Source organism: Hemiscyllium ocellatum, chromosome 24 (genome assembly GCF_020745735.1).
Source record: "Hemiscyllium ocellatum isolate sHemOce1 chromosome 24, sHemOce1.pat.X.cur, whole genome shotgun sequence".
NCBI lineage: Eukaryota > Metazoa > Chordata > Chondrichthyes > Orectolobiformes > Hemiscylliidae > Hemiscyllium > Hemiscyllium ocellatum.
In genome coordinates, this window is record NC_083424.1 from 33,232,074 (window position 1) to 33,244,820 (window position 12,747).

Consider the following 12,747-nt stretch of genomic DNA (forward strand, 5'->3'; position numbering starts at 1 on the left):
ACACGCGCGACACCGAATAAACACGCCCACACGTTGTGACCTAAAAGACCTGCAACGCCTCTTACGTCGGGCAGGCTGGCCACGCCCCTTGCGCGGTAGCGTTGCCAACGGAGAAGTGCTCAAGGGGGTAAACAAAACGTCGACGCTCTCAGTAATGATGCATGATGCCCTTACCAAGATGGTGACAATCATACCCCGCTGTCGTCATCTTCAATCGTCGGTTTCATTCAAGCCCACAGGTCGCGTGTTTATGATGTATATATTACGCCCAATTATCCCATATTCACTCGAAAATATCTGTTTTAGATAGTTCCGCTTTAATGTATGGGATTGTACTTCAGTTTAGAGCTTCGATTAAAATAAGGAATTGTTCTACCAGAGGAAGTTGTGTTTCTCGGGATGTGGAATGTTTCATTTGATCGGGCGACTTGGCCTTTCCCGCACTGCTTCGCATGATGGCGACTATCGGGAGGCGACGGTCGAGTGAGGCCGAGGAATTGGAGGTTGGAAGTGCGGGTGACTCGGAGGAGGAAATGGAAGACTCTTCAGAAGATGAGCAGGAAAACGAGGCGGAAATTCAGCGGTTGGAAGAGCAGGTGCGACGTGATGTCGGGCGGGAGCGAGCCCGCGGGATTTAAAACTGTAGCCCAACCTCCCCCGTCCCCTCACCCCCCTGATCCCCCTCACCCCCCAGTCCCCTCACCCCCCTGATCCCCCTCACCCCCCAGTCCCCTCACCCCCCTGATCCCCCTCACCCCCCAGTCCCCTCACCCCCCTGATCCCCCTCACCCCCCAGTCCCCTCACCCCCCTGATCCCCCTCACCCCCCAGTCCCCTCACCCCCCTGATCCCCCTCACCCCCCAGTCCCCTCACCCCCCTGATCCCCCTCACCCCCCAGTCCCCTCACCCCCCTGATCCCCCTCACCCCCCAGTCCCCTCACCCCCCTGATCCCCCTCACCCCCCAGTCCCCTCACCCCCCTGATCCCCCTCACCCCCCAGTCCCCTCACCCCCCTGATCCCCCTCACCCCCCAGTCCCTTCACCCCCCTGATCCCCCTCACCCCCCCGTCCCCTCACCCCCCTGATCCCCCTCACCCCCCTGATCCCCCTCCCCCTGATCCCCCTCAATCCCACCGCCCACTCCACCCCCCTGATCCCCCTCACCCCCTGATCCCCCTCACCCCCCTGATCCCCCGATCCCCCTCACCCCCCGATCCCCCTCACCCCTCTGATCCCCCTCACCCCAATCCCACCGCCCACTCCACCCCCCTGATCCCCCTCACCCCCTCAATCCCACCGCCCACTCCACCCCCCTGATCCCCCTCACCCCCCTGATCCCCCTCACCCCCCGATCCCCCTCACCCCCCCGATCCCCCTCACCCCCCTGATCCCCCTCACCCCCCTGATCCCCCTCACCCCCCTGATCCCCCTCACCCCCCCGATCCCCCTCACCCCCCGATCCCCCTCACCCCCCGATCCCCCTCACCCCCCGATCCCCCTCACCCCCCGATCCCCCTCACCCCCCGAACCCCCTCACCCCCTCAATCCCACTCACCCCCTCAATCCCACCGCCCACTCCACCCCCCAGTCCCCTCACCCCCCTGATCCCCCTCACCCCAATCCCACCGCCCACTCCACCCCCCTGATCCCCCTCACCCCCTCAATCCCACCGCCCACTCCACCCCCCTGATCCCCCTCACCCCCTCAATCCCACTCACCCCCTCAATCCCACCGCCCACTCCACCCCCCCGTCCCCTCACCCCAATCTCCCTGACACTCCACTCTGCCCCCTCACCATGACCCCTCGCCCCAATCCACCATGCCCCTCAATCCCCCGCACCCTCGCCCCAAAACTCTGTCCACCTGAACTGCTCACCATAACGAAAGACACAAAACAAAACACTTCGTGTTGATTGATGAAGTGTTAACAAACATCTCAAACTCCCCTCCAGAGTTACTTGAAAACCACTTGGTCAGGTTTTTTTTTACAGAGAGAAAATATAGTCTTCTGATGGGGAATAATAAAGTAGCTTCATGCTGACTTAATGAATGGCCCATTTTCTAGCTATGTACATATGATCAAGTCATGACCAATAAAATCAAAATGTTTTGAAGCATGTGCCTTGACTCACATTAAATCTCACTGGTAGTCAGTGACTAGTGGGTTACTACAGGGATCAGTGTTTGAATCTAGCTATTTGCAATACACATTATGGATTTAGATCAGGGAATTAAATGTAATGTCTCCAAGTTTGTAGATGACACAAAGCCAAGTTGGTAGGAGAGAAGGTGATGCATGGTGAGCTGTAAGGAGGAGGCTGTGATACCTATTTGGACATGTTGAATGAATGAGCAAATGCTTGCCAGATGGAGTATAATGTGGATAAAGGTGTGGTAGCAAAAACAGGAAGGCTGATAATTATCTAAATGGTGTGCTTGTAGAGAGTCAGTGAACGTAAGCGTGCAGGTTTAGCAGCGAAGAAAGACAGGTGGCCTTCATAGTGAGAAGATCCAAGTGCAGAAGTAGGGATGCCTTGTTGCAAATGTACAGGGCCTTGACGTGACCACATCTGGAGTATTGTGTGCAGTTTTAATCTCCTTACCTGAGGAATGATGTTCTGGCTATGGAGGTTGCGCAGCAAAAGTTTCCGAGAACAGCAGGACTGATGTATGAAAAGATTGGCTCAATTAGAACTATCTTCACTGAAGTTTACAAGCGTGAGGTGGTAATCTTCTAACAGGACTGTACAGGCTATATGCAGGAAGACTGTTTCCAATAAGAGAAATACAGAACCAGTGGTCATGGTTTAAGAATATGAGATAGGCCATTAAGGACTGAAATGATAAATGTCTTCACCTAGCCTAGTGATCTGTGGAATTATCTGCCAATGAAAGCAGTTAAAGGTAAGACATAAAATGTTTTCAAGGAGTTAGGCACTGTTCTTGGGGCTAAAGGATCAAAAGGTTTGTAGAAAAAGTGCGAACAGGATAATGAGTAGGATGATCAGCCATGATTACATTGAAAAGCAGAGCAGGCTTGAAAGACTGGCCTATTCATTCTCCTGTTTTTAATGTTTGTCAAGACCCTCTGATCGCTGCTAAACTTTAAATGGTCTTGATCGGGACTAAAGTCACGTCTCAAGAATTTGGGACACTTTAGTTCCAAAATATCTGTCGCTATCCTTTTCCATGCTATTGTGAAAGATTCGAGTGCCAGAAGTGTGAGGAGCCAGTCTAATGAGGTGATATTTAAGTCAACCCTATTATAAGCAAATTTCACCAGAGCATGAGATCTCTGAGCTCATACATATGAAAGTTTAAAAAAGACTGGCAGGATTCACCTTCATTGTCTAAAGAGCCTTTGTTTGAAAATTGTTGCATTTCAGGGATATATAAGAAGTGTTTAGCTCTGGAAGGTTTATAGTTTGCCAGTTATATTTTCATATCACCAACTTTGACAGCAGTTTTTCTATGTAAACTAAGTGAGACTCAAGTGAATAGTATTGTAATTCTTTATGTTGTATCCCATTTATGATATGGAAGTGTCAGTGTTGGACTGGGGTGGGCAGGGTTAAAAATCACACCACACCAGGTTACAATCCAATAGATACTTCCAATTAAACCTGTTGGACTATAACTTGGTGTCGTGCGATTTTTAACTGTATCCCATTTACGTACTGGTAGGACTTTGTTCCATTTGGGCTACCAAGTCCAATTATGGCAAATACCACAATTTGACTGAAATACTTTATGTAAGATGAAGTACTGAAATTTGATTTATTCTAAATTATTTTTTCAATAAGAAGCAGAAAGACACAGGCAAGTCAGTCACTTACCTCTGATTTGATCCTATGGTTACCGAGACTTAGTGCCATCAGAGCAATAAGGCTGCAATTTCACGGAAGAACGTACTGTGGTTTTCATGGTAGACCGGTCCTGTGCAGCATTGTAAAATAATGTATAATCTGACATGAAGGAAAGGTTACTTTTAAAAACTGTTTATCTGTTTAAAGCATTTTATTTCTGATTTATGGTTTTATGCTTGTTATGCCATTGGCCAGGAAGCTTTGTGTTTTCACTTTATGGCATTAACACAGTTGTCATGATTTGCCAAAGACTGAATAGGCATCTCTTTTTATCTGATGTGTATGATAAGTTAAAAAGTGAGAAGCAGACTTATTTATAACTAACTGGCTATTAAAAAGGTAAATAAAATGATAGATTTTAAGTAGTCCTAGTAACACTGGCAAGGGAACATCAGTAATCTGTGCCCTGTTTCTTTTAGCTTTCCATCAGTGCCTATGATTACAACTGTCATGTGGATCTAATTAAATTGTTGCGTCAAGAGGGGGAGCTGGAGAAATTACGAGCTGCTCGACAGAAGATGAGTGAACTATTCCCCCTTACAGAAGGTAGGAGTATAATTATGAGCTACAATGCCAGAGAAACCTGGTTTGTAAAGTGGATCAGAGTTTGTTCACACATTTATAAACAACCTGCTGATAAAAATTTGAAGAATGAATCCACTTTCACAAGATTTTGATTGTGTTTTTAGTTGTGATTTTTAAATTTCTCCTTTTTCTTGGAGACTGATTATGTGAACATTCTGGTATTGATATGGCAACCACAAAGCCACAGTTCATGTCATCCTGACTAATGCTGTTTGTGAAGATTATGTTTTATTGGGAAACAAATCCTATTCTGTTTTGCAGAGCTTTGGCTGGACTGGCTGAAGGATGAGATTCTAATGGCAGAGGGAGCAGCCGACAGGGAGAATGTTTATGAACTCTTTGAGAAGGCCATCAAAGATTATATTTGTAAGTTCCTTTTTACACTTAAGTGTTTGTCTGACTCCTAAAAGTGGGCAATCACAGCTTTCTTTGGTGAAGGCAAACATCTCTCACTGTTGTCCTGCAGATTGGTCATACCTGTTACCTGTTGAATATTAATCTTCCTTGCTCCCCCCCCCTCACCCCGTGAAATGGAGTGGAAAAAAGGAAAGAGACTTTGATGTTTATTAATTTATTAATGTGTTAAAAGACATAATGTGCAGACTATATGTAATTTCAAATTATGTTATCCTGAAAGTTAGTTCTCCTCTGACACACACTTTCAGCTTTAAATCAAGGGCTGGTTAACTCGGAAATTAAAAACCCAAGCAGAAAAATAATCACATAATTAATTTAACTGGAAGTGATGATATAGTATGACAGTATGATGAAGCTCCCTATATTAGAAACAATTGAAATTATGTGATAGACATGTTCCCTGATGTTCATTCAGGCATTTAAGCTGACCCAACTACAGAACATTCAGATACTGGTAATCTCTAGCTAGCTGGCACTCAGCTGTTGAATCTGCAAAGATATCTTCATGAATAGATTCCTAATGAGTTTGCAAGGAATTCTTAGTTATCTAAAGTCTTGATTTTACACCATATTAAACACATCCCACTGGATAGAAAGCATAATTTGGATTGGCTCCACAGTGTGGTAGGAGAAAGTGAGGACTGCAGATGCTGGAGATCAGAGCTGAAAATGTGTTGCTGGAAACGCGCAGCAGCTCAGGCAGCATCCAAGGAACAGGAGAATCGACGAAGGGCTGAAGAAGGGCTCAAGCCCGAAACGTCGATTCTCCTGCTCCTTGGATGCTGCCTGACCTGCTGTGCTTTTCCAGCAACACATTTTCAGTTCCACAGTGTGGTAGGCTTTGTTAACTCCATTGTGGAACAACCAGGATGTAAAAATGCCCACTTAGACCTTGAAAACAATATCATGGGATAAAAGTCATGGCTTAAGTTTTTCTAAAGTTACCTTCTGCTGTATTTTAGTGAAGCTATTAACTTGTTTAGAATAATTAAGTTAACATTTCTTCTAAAAATAGAAGAAAGTGAATGAACATTTATGATCAGTTATCCCACAATATAGTAACTGTCACATGAGATTGTTCCACAGCAGAGTTTAGTCCTGTGGGAATATATTTTACTGCAGTTATGCAGTTAATGATGTCTCCTGCTGAAGGAGATATTCCACCCCACCACCCCCACCTCATACTTGCAGAAAAGTAGGTTTGTTATGTATGCAACACTATTGGTGAAATCCTCTGAAGTTGTTGAAGAATTGGTTGTCAGAATTCTGTTTTGATGCACAATAATGTTAGTAAATAATTTTCATTACAGGTCCTGAGATATGGCTGGAATATGCCCAGTACTCCATTGGTGGGATTGGTCAGCAGGGTGGTATTGAGCGAGCTCGTGCAATATTTGATCGAGCTTTAACTGCTGCTGGATTACATATGACAAAAGGAGTAGCGATCTGGGAAGCATTTAGAGAATTTGAAAATGCTATTTTAGGAACCTTACAGGTAAGGGAATCTGAAATTCAGATTAATTTAATGTGAATTAATGATAAATTTGTAAACGCACTACGTGTTGCATGAAGCAAAATGCAAACCGACGAGAAATAATTGGCTAGTAGTATAGAATATACAGAATATATGATATGCCATAGAATATATGAGATTATCTACATTGTTTTCTTTGTTTATTCATTTGTTGAAAACTATTTAAATGTGGGTTCCTCCACCTATGTACACAATTTGAATATATTGATTTTGGTCATGGGAATTCAGTACCAGGGAGTGGGATGACTTCCATTTTGTGTTTCCAAATTGATTTGAAATAAATAGTTTGACTACAAATCAAATAGCAGCAGTGCAGCAATTTTGTTTGCGACTGTTGTTATTCCCAGCCTGAAAATGAGAATTTATTGCCAAATCCTTGACTATTGTCCTGCTGATCCATATTGTTTAGGAACTAGATTGAGATGATTCAAACTCATTTTTAGCTAATAGAAAGGAGCACTCTACCCCAGTGTGTGTATTGGATTTGCATGTGGGTCTCAATGATGAAACAGTGTTCACAAGCCCATGGCAGCATGTATTTTGCTTTTACCTTTGGTGAATTATCTACTTAAGTTGCCAGTCAGTCTGTGATATTTCCTTCAGTGGAAGAATGACATGAAGTTTTTTCTTTGGATGCTTACACAGATATTTTATCCATGTACAACTGTTTCTCTTGTATTGCTTCATGGGATGTAGGTGCCATTGGCTCAGCCAGCATTGGCTGCTCACCTCCAATTGCCTTTGAACTGAGTGGCTTATTATGCCATTTCAGAGGGCAGCTAAAAGTCAATCACGTTGCTGTGGATCCAGAGCCAAGTAAACGCCAAATCAGGAAAGGACAGCAGACTTCCTTCCATAAAGAACCTTACTGATAGGGTTTTTACGACAATCAGTGTTCGTTTTGATGATAGCTAGTCTGGTGACAATATCTTATACTTTGGATTTATTCATTGAGTTAAGTCCCATTAGCTGTCATTATTTGAGCCCATGTCCCTGGATCTCTGGATTGCTAGTCCAGTAACATTACCATGATGTCGCCATCTCCTCATAATTGATTTGAAATTGTGAACTTGGAATGAGTAGTAATACTAAACCTTCAGGTTGCTCATTCTCACTGAATTTGGTATATGTTTATATTTCTAAACAAAGAACAGTATAGCCTCTTTGGTACAGGCCCCTTGGCCCACCAGACCTGCACTGACTCAAAGTCTTTTCTAAAATATAAATCTTTTGCCACCATGTGGTCGATCTTGTATCTGTCAAGATACCTCTTACATGGTGTTATTGTTTCTGCTTCTATCGCCTCCTCTGGCAACACATTCCAGGCATTTACTGTACTCTGTCTATGTAAAAGAAACACTTGCCTCTCACATCTCCTTTAAATTCTCCCCCTTTTGCTTTAACCCTATGCCCTCTTGTAATTGACTTTCTACCCTGGGAAAAAGACTCCAACTATCTAGTATGTTTCTCATAATTTTATAAACTTCTATTTCATGTTCTGTACCCAGTTGAACCAGAAAATACTGAACAGAAATATTGAATTGCTTCATTATAATTTTCAAAAAAAATGTCTCAAAAGTATTTGAGCAAGGAACTGCAATTCCTGGGCTATGTAGATACTGTGAGTAACAGGGAGACTGCTGCAAATGCGGTCTGGTAGTGTTGTCAACTTTTGAAATTTTCTCCTGATTGATGTGAAAGTCTAAATTGTTTGCTTACAAACACAGTGTTTAAGAAGATTGGGGTGAGCTGGAATGTCTAAGTGAGTCTCCCTATTTCAATCCAGGAACTGGCAGTTTAATTAAATGAAAGTCTTTCCTCCGTCAGGCCTCACCCGGTAGCATTTTGACTCCAGAACAGCAGGAGCTGGTGAATGCACAGCTTGAGCGGATACACACACTCTTCAAGAGGCAGCTGGGCGTCCCTTTGCTTGGTAAAGTACTTTTGAATTTACTTATGGCTAACTGTGCATCCTGTGGGAATTGTAAAGTTATGTTGAATTTGTTTTGAGTACAAGTAAGTGTTAGATAGGCACTTATAAATCTTTTATAATTGATGAATCGACATAAGTTAGGCAAGAAGATTCTACCACATGCCCATTGCTCCCAACAGACTGTTGGAACTTTTATGTGTGTACCAACCTTTTATCTTTAGATTGTTTAATCATTAGCACAAAAGTGAATTAATTTTATTGTATCTGCATGGTTCATACCTTTCACCAAAGGGCACTAATTGTATTGCCTGGGAATAGTTTCTCCTGGAATACGAAGGGTTATAAATCTGCCAATTATGTCAGCCTTGCCCATACTTAAGTCTGGAGCCTCAGGTTCCTCCACTCGCCTTTATTTTTCTCAATGCTCTTTTGGAATATATTGTAAATATTGCAAACAAGACTGCTCCAGTGAGTTCCATCTACCATTAAATGCTGTAGAACTGGCTACTAAACTTAGTGACAACCTCTTAAGATGTTTTTAAAAAAAAATTGCTTGTTGCTATTTTTTCCCTCTAATTATTTGCTGGCTGCCTACTAGTTTGTTGCTCAAGAGATCCCAAACTTAAATATGTGTAAAGGAGGAGCATATGGAGTAAGAGACTGGACCGGTCTTTCAATAATTCCCCCACTTTGCACAGATGGACTAAAATGACAGTGCAATTGGATTGGAGAGTATCCCATGGGTTTACTGTTTACACGTTCAAGGCCTGTGAGATTGTTGGAGCAAGTTCATCGGCCTTGTTCTTTACATTTTGAGCTTTACCTCATGTTTGGCAAATGTTTGATCCTTATGGCCACACCTCTCTGGGTATAAGTAGCTCTTGGCGAGGTTGCAGGGTTAATTTGGAAGCAAGAGAAAAGGAAATGATCAGTGCTGTCTGTTCTGGCTGATGTTACAGCACCCAGTGGTCTTCAAAGAATGGGACAGCAGGAAACGTCCAGAAATCTAAGGCATTGATTGTGCTTTCCTTCTTGAGAGAGGGTCAGTGTATGGGCAAGCCATATACATTACTTAAAACAAAATGCAGGTATCTTGATATTGTGGAGTTGTTATCTGAAGACTAGGAGAAAGTGAGGACTGCAGATGCTGGAGATCAGAGCTGAAAATGTGTTGCTGGAAAAGCGCAGCGGGTCAGACAGCATCCTAAAGAAGGGCTCATGCCCGAAATGTCAATTCTCCTGCTCCTTGGATGCTGCCTGACCTGCTGCGCTTATCTGAAGATTAGTCTTGGCTGTGATTTTGATCAAGAAGAGTGAAATATCACTTGCTACTGTCTGTCTGTGCCCCATATAGATATGGAGACCACGTATGCTGAATATGAGGAATGGGCTGATGAGCTACCCAGTGAATCTGTGACACAAATGTACAAGAAGGCCCTGCAGCAGATGGAAAAACGCAAGCCCTTTGAAGAAAGTCTGGTACAATTTGAACTTTGTTATTCTAGTATTTGAGTACTGGAGGTTTGTTCTTCGTTAGGAGCCAGTTCATATTAAATGAACATAGAAAAATAGACGCAAACGTAAGCCATTCAACTCTTCCAGCCTGCTTCACCATCAGTATGATCATGGCTGATCATCCAATTCAATACCCTGTTCCAGCTTTCTTCCTATATCCTTTGATTCATTTAGCTCTAAGAAGTATATCTACTTCCTTCTTGAAAATATTCAAGTTTTGGTCTCAAACGCTTTCTGTGTCAAAGAATTTCCACAGACTCACCGTTATTTGGGTGAAGGAATTTCTTCTGCTTGCAGTCCTAAATGACCGCCCCCATATCCTTAAAGTGTAACCCCTGGTTCTGGATTGGGAACATAGATTTCTATGAGATCACCCTCATTCTTCTGATTTCCAATGAAAGTAGTTCCAACCAATCCAGTCTCTCTTTATATGTTCATAAGTACATAACATATAGGAACAGAATTAGGCCATTCGGCCCATCGAGTCTGCTCCACCATTCAATCATGGCTGATATATACTTTTTTTTAAGAATCCCTATTGTGTGGAAACAGGCCGTTTGGCCCAACTAGTCCATACCGACGCTCCGAAGAATATCCCACCCAGACCCATTTCACTATCCTTTTACTCTACATTTAACCCTGTCTCATGTACCTTACTTATACAGCCCTGATTTAGCAATTTAGCGCATCCAATTCACCTAACCTGCACATCTTTGGATTATGGGAGAAAACCTGAGCACCGGGAAGAAACCCACACAGACTTGGGAAGACTGTGCAAATATTACACAGACAGACAGTCACCCGAGGCTAGAATCGAACCCAGGTTCCTGGTGCTGTGAAGCAGCAGTACTAACCACTGAGCCACTGTGCCGTCCCAAATTCCTGCCATCCCAGGAATCAGTCTGGTAAACCTTTGTTGCACTCTCTCCATAGTCAGAACATCCTGTCTCAGTTAAGGAGACCAAAATTGCACATAATATTTAGACAGTGACATGTCAAATCCTCCTGCATTTAAAATCCACTCACTGTGAAGTTCAACATACCATTAGCCTTCTTTACCACCTGCTGCACCTGCATGCTTACTTTCGGTGTCCGATGTACAAGGACACCCATGCTTCATTGCATCTGCACCTTTCCCAATCTCTCACCATTCACATAATCTGCCTTCCTGTTTTTGCCACCCAAGTGGATAACCTCACACTTAGCCACATTGTTCTTCAACTGCCATGCATTTACCATGCACTCAACTTGTCCAAATAACGCTGAAGCATATCTGCATCCTCCTCACAGTTCCCCCACCCTCCCTCCCAGCTTTGTGAATTGCAAATTTGGAGATGTAACATGAAGTTCCATCATCTAACTCATTAATACACGTTGTCAGTAGCTGTGGTCCATGCTCTGATCCTTGCAGTATGCTTGTAGTCACTGAAGGCCTCTCAAAAAAAACCTGTTTATTCCTTCTCTTTGTTCCCTGTCTGCCAACCAGTACATTACTCTTAAACCCATGTTTAAGTTTTCCTGCTAACCTCTTATGTGGGACCTTCTCGAAAGCCTTCTGAAAGTCCAGGTATATCACATCCATGGGCACTCCCTGATTAACTCCTCTTGTTAGATCTTTGAAAATTCCAATATATTTGTCAAGCATGATTTCAGTTTTATAAATTCATGCTGATTATGTTAAATCTTGTTATTGTTTTCCAAATATTCTGCTCTTAAATCTTTTACATGGACTCTAGCATTTTCTCCACTATTGTTGTCAGGCTTTTTGGTCTATAGTTCTATTTTCCTCTCTACCTCCTTTTTTAAAACAAAGGGGTTACATTAGCTACACTCCTATCCATTGGAACTGTTTCAGAATCTATAAAATCTTAAAAGATGACTACCAGTGCATCCACTGTAACAAAAGAAAATTAACTTTAAAATTCACTGATAGCAATTGATCGTTCAATCTGTGTGGTTGATGTTTTTCGCTGTTGTTTGCATTTTGAATAAAAATGTACAATTCAGCAAATAGTGATAAATAGGGTAAAGAAAAAATCAGTGGATTAAAGAGAAAGGTAGATGGTGGTTAGTTTTATTCCAGGATCATGAGACAGCCTAGATCTGACTGCCAAAATGATTACAATCCATTCAGGATTTTATTCAATTTGAAGAATATTTAGTGTCTTATTTTATTTGATCTGTGTCAATCATGTATAGCTTGTGAGAAGTAGTTGACATGCTAGCAAAGCTTTCAATTCCACATATTGAATTAGCTTATTGATTATTGCATAGTCAGATACTGGAGACTCAAAATCAATGATTAGCGGAACAGCTGCTCAAGATTTTCTGTCTCCCGTGTATTGGGACGACTTCTTTTTCAATTGGGCGCCCTTGTGATTAATCTTTCCCGGGCATTTTAGGTGTTTTTAAGGTGTATTCGCATTTTTATCCCGTGTAGTTAGCCCAATTGATCAACACAATAATGTCAGTAAAGGCATAGTTGTTGATCTTTTTTCCCTAAACATAAAACTGTAGAACGTGACCTGTCGAAGTGTTCTCTGGATGTTGCAAATAAGAATAAGCCTTTTCATTGTGGATTTCGTAGAATCATAGAATCCCTACAGTGTGGAAACATGCCATTTGGCCCATCATATTGATACTGATCCTCTGAAGAGCATCCCACCCAAGAGTCCCCCCCCCCCAAAAAAAAGGAAAATCCTCATATCCCAAAATTTACATTGGCTAACTTACTTAGCCTGTACATCCCTGGATGCTACAGGCAATTTAGCATGGCCAGTCCACCCAACCGGTACGTCTTTAGACTGTGGGAGGAAACTGGAGCACCTGAAGGAAATCCACACATACATGTGGAGAATATGCAAACTTGAAACAATCACCCAAGGCTGGAATTGAAT

The 12,747-nt window shown here is 42.9% G+C and overlaps 1 protein-coding gene across 1 annotated transcript in view; it reads left to right on the forward strand.

Moving 5' to 3' along the window:
* The first annotated feature begins 339 nt into the window (after positions 1-339).
* Positions 340-12,747, forward strand: part of sart3 (spliceosome associated factor 3, U4/U6 recycling protein) — a 40,004-nt gene continuing 27,596 nt past the window's right edge. The window contains exons 1-6 of the mRNA XM_060844010.1: positions 340-596; positions 4,286-4,412; positions 4,713-4,817; positions 6,179-6,363; positions 8,230-8,335; positions 9,690-9,814. Of these exons, the coding sequence (XP_060699993.1) occupies positions 453-596; positions 4,286-4,412; positions 4,713-4,817; positions 6,179-6,363; positions 8,230-8,335; positions 9,690-9,814 (792 nt within the window). The 5' untranslated portion in view covers positions 340-452. The remainder of the gene's footprint in view (positions 597-4,285; positions 4,413-4,712; positions 4,818-6,178; positions 6,364-8,229; positions 8,336-9,689; positions 9,815-12,747) is intronic.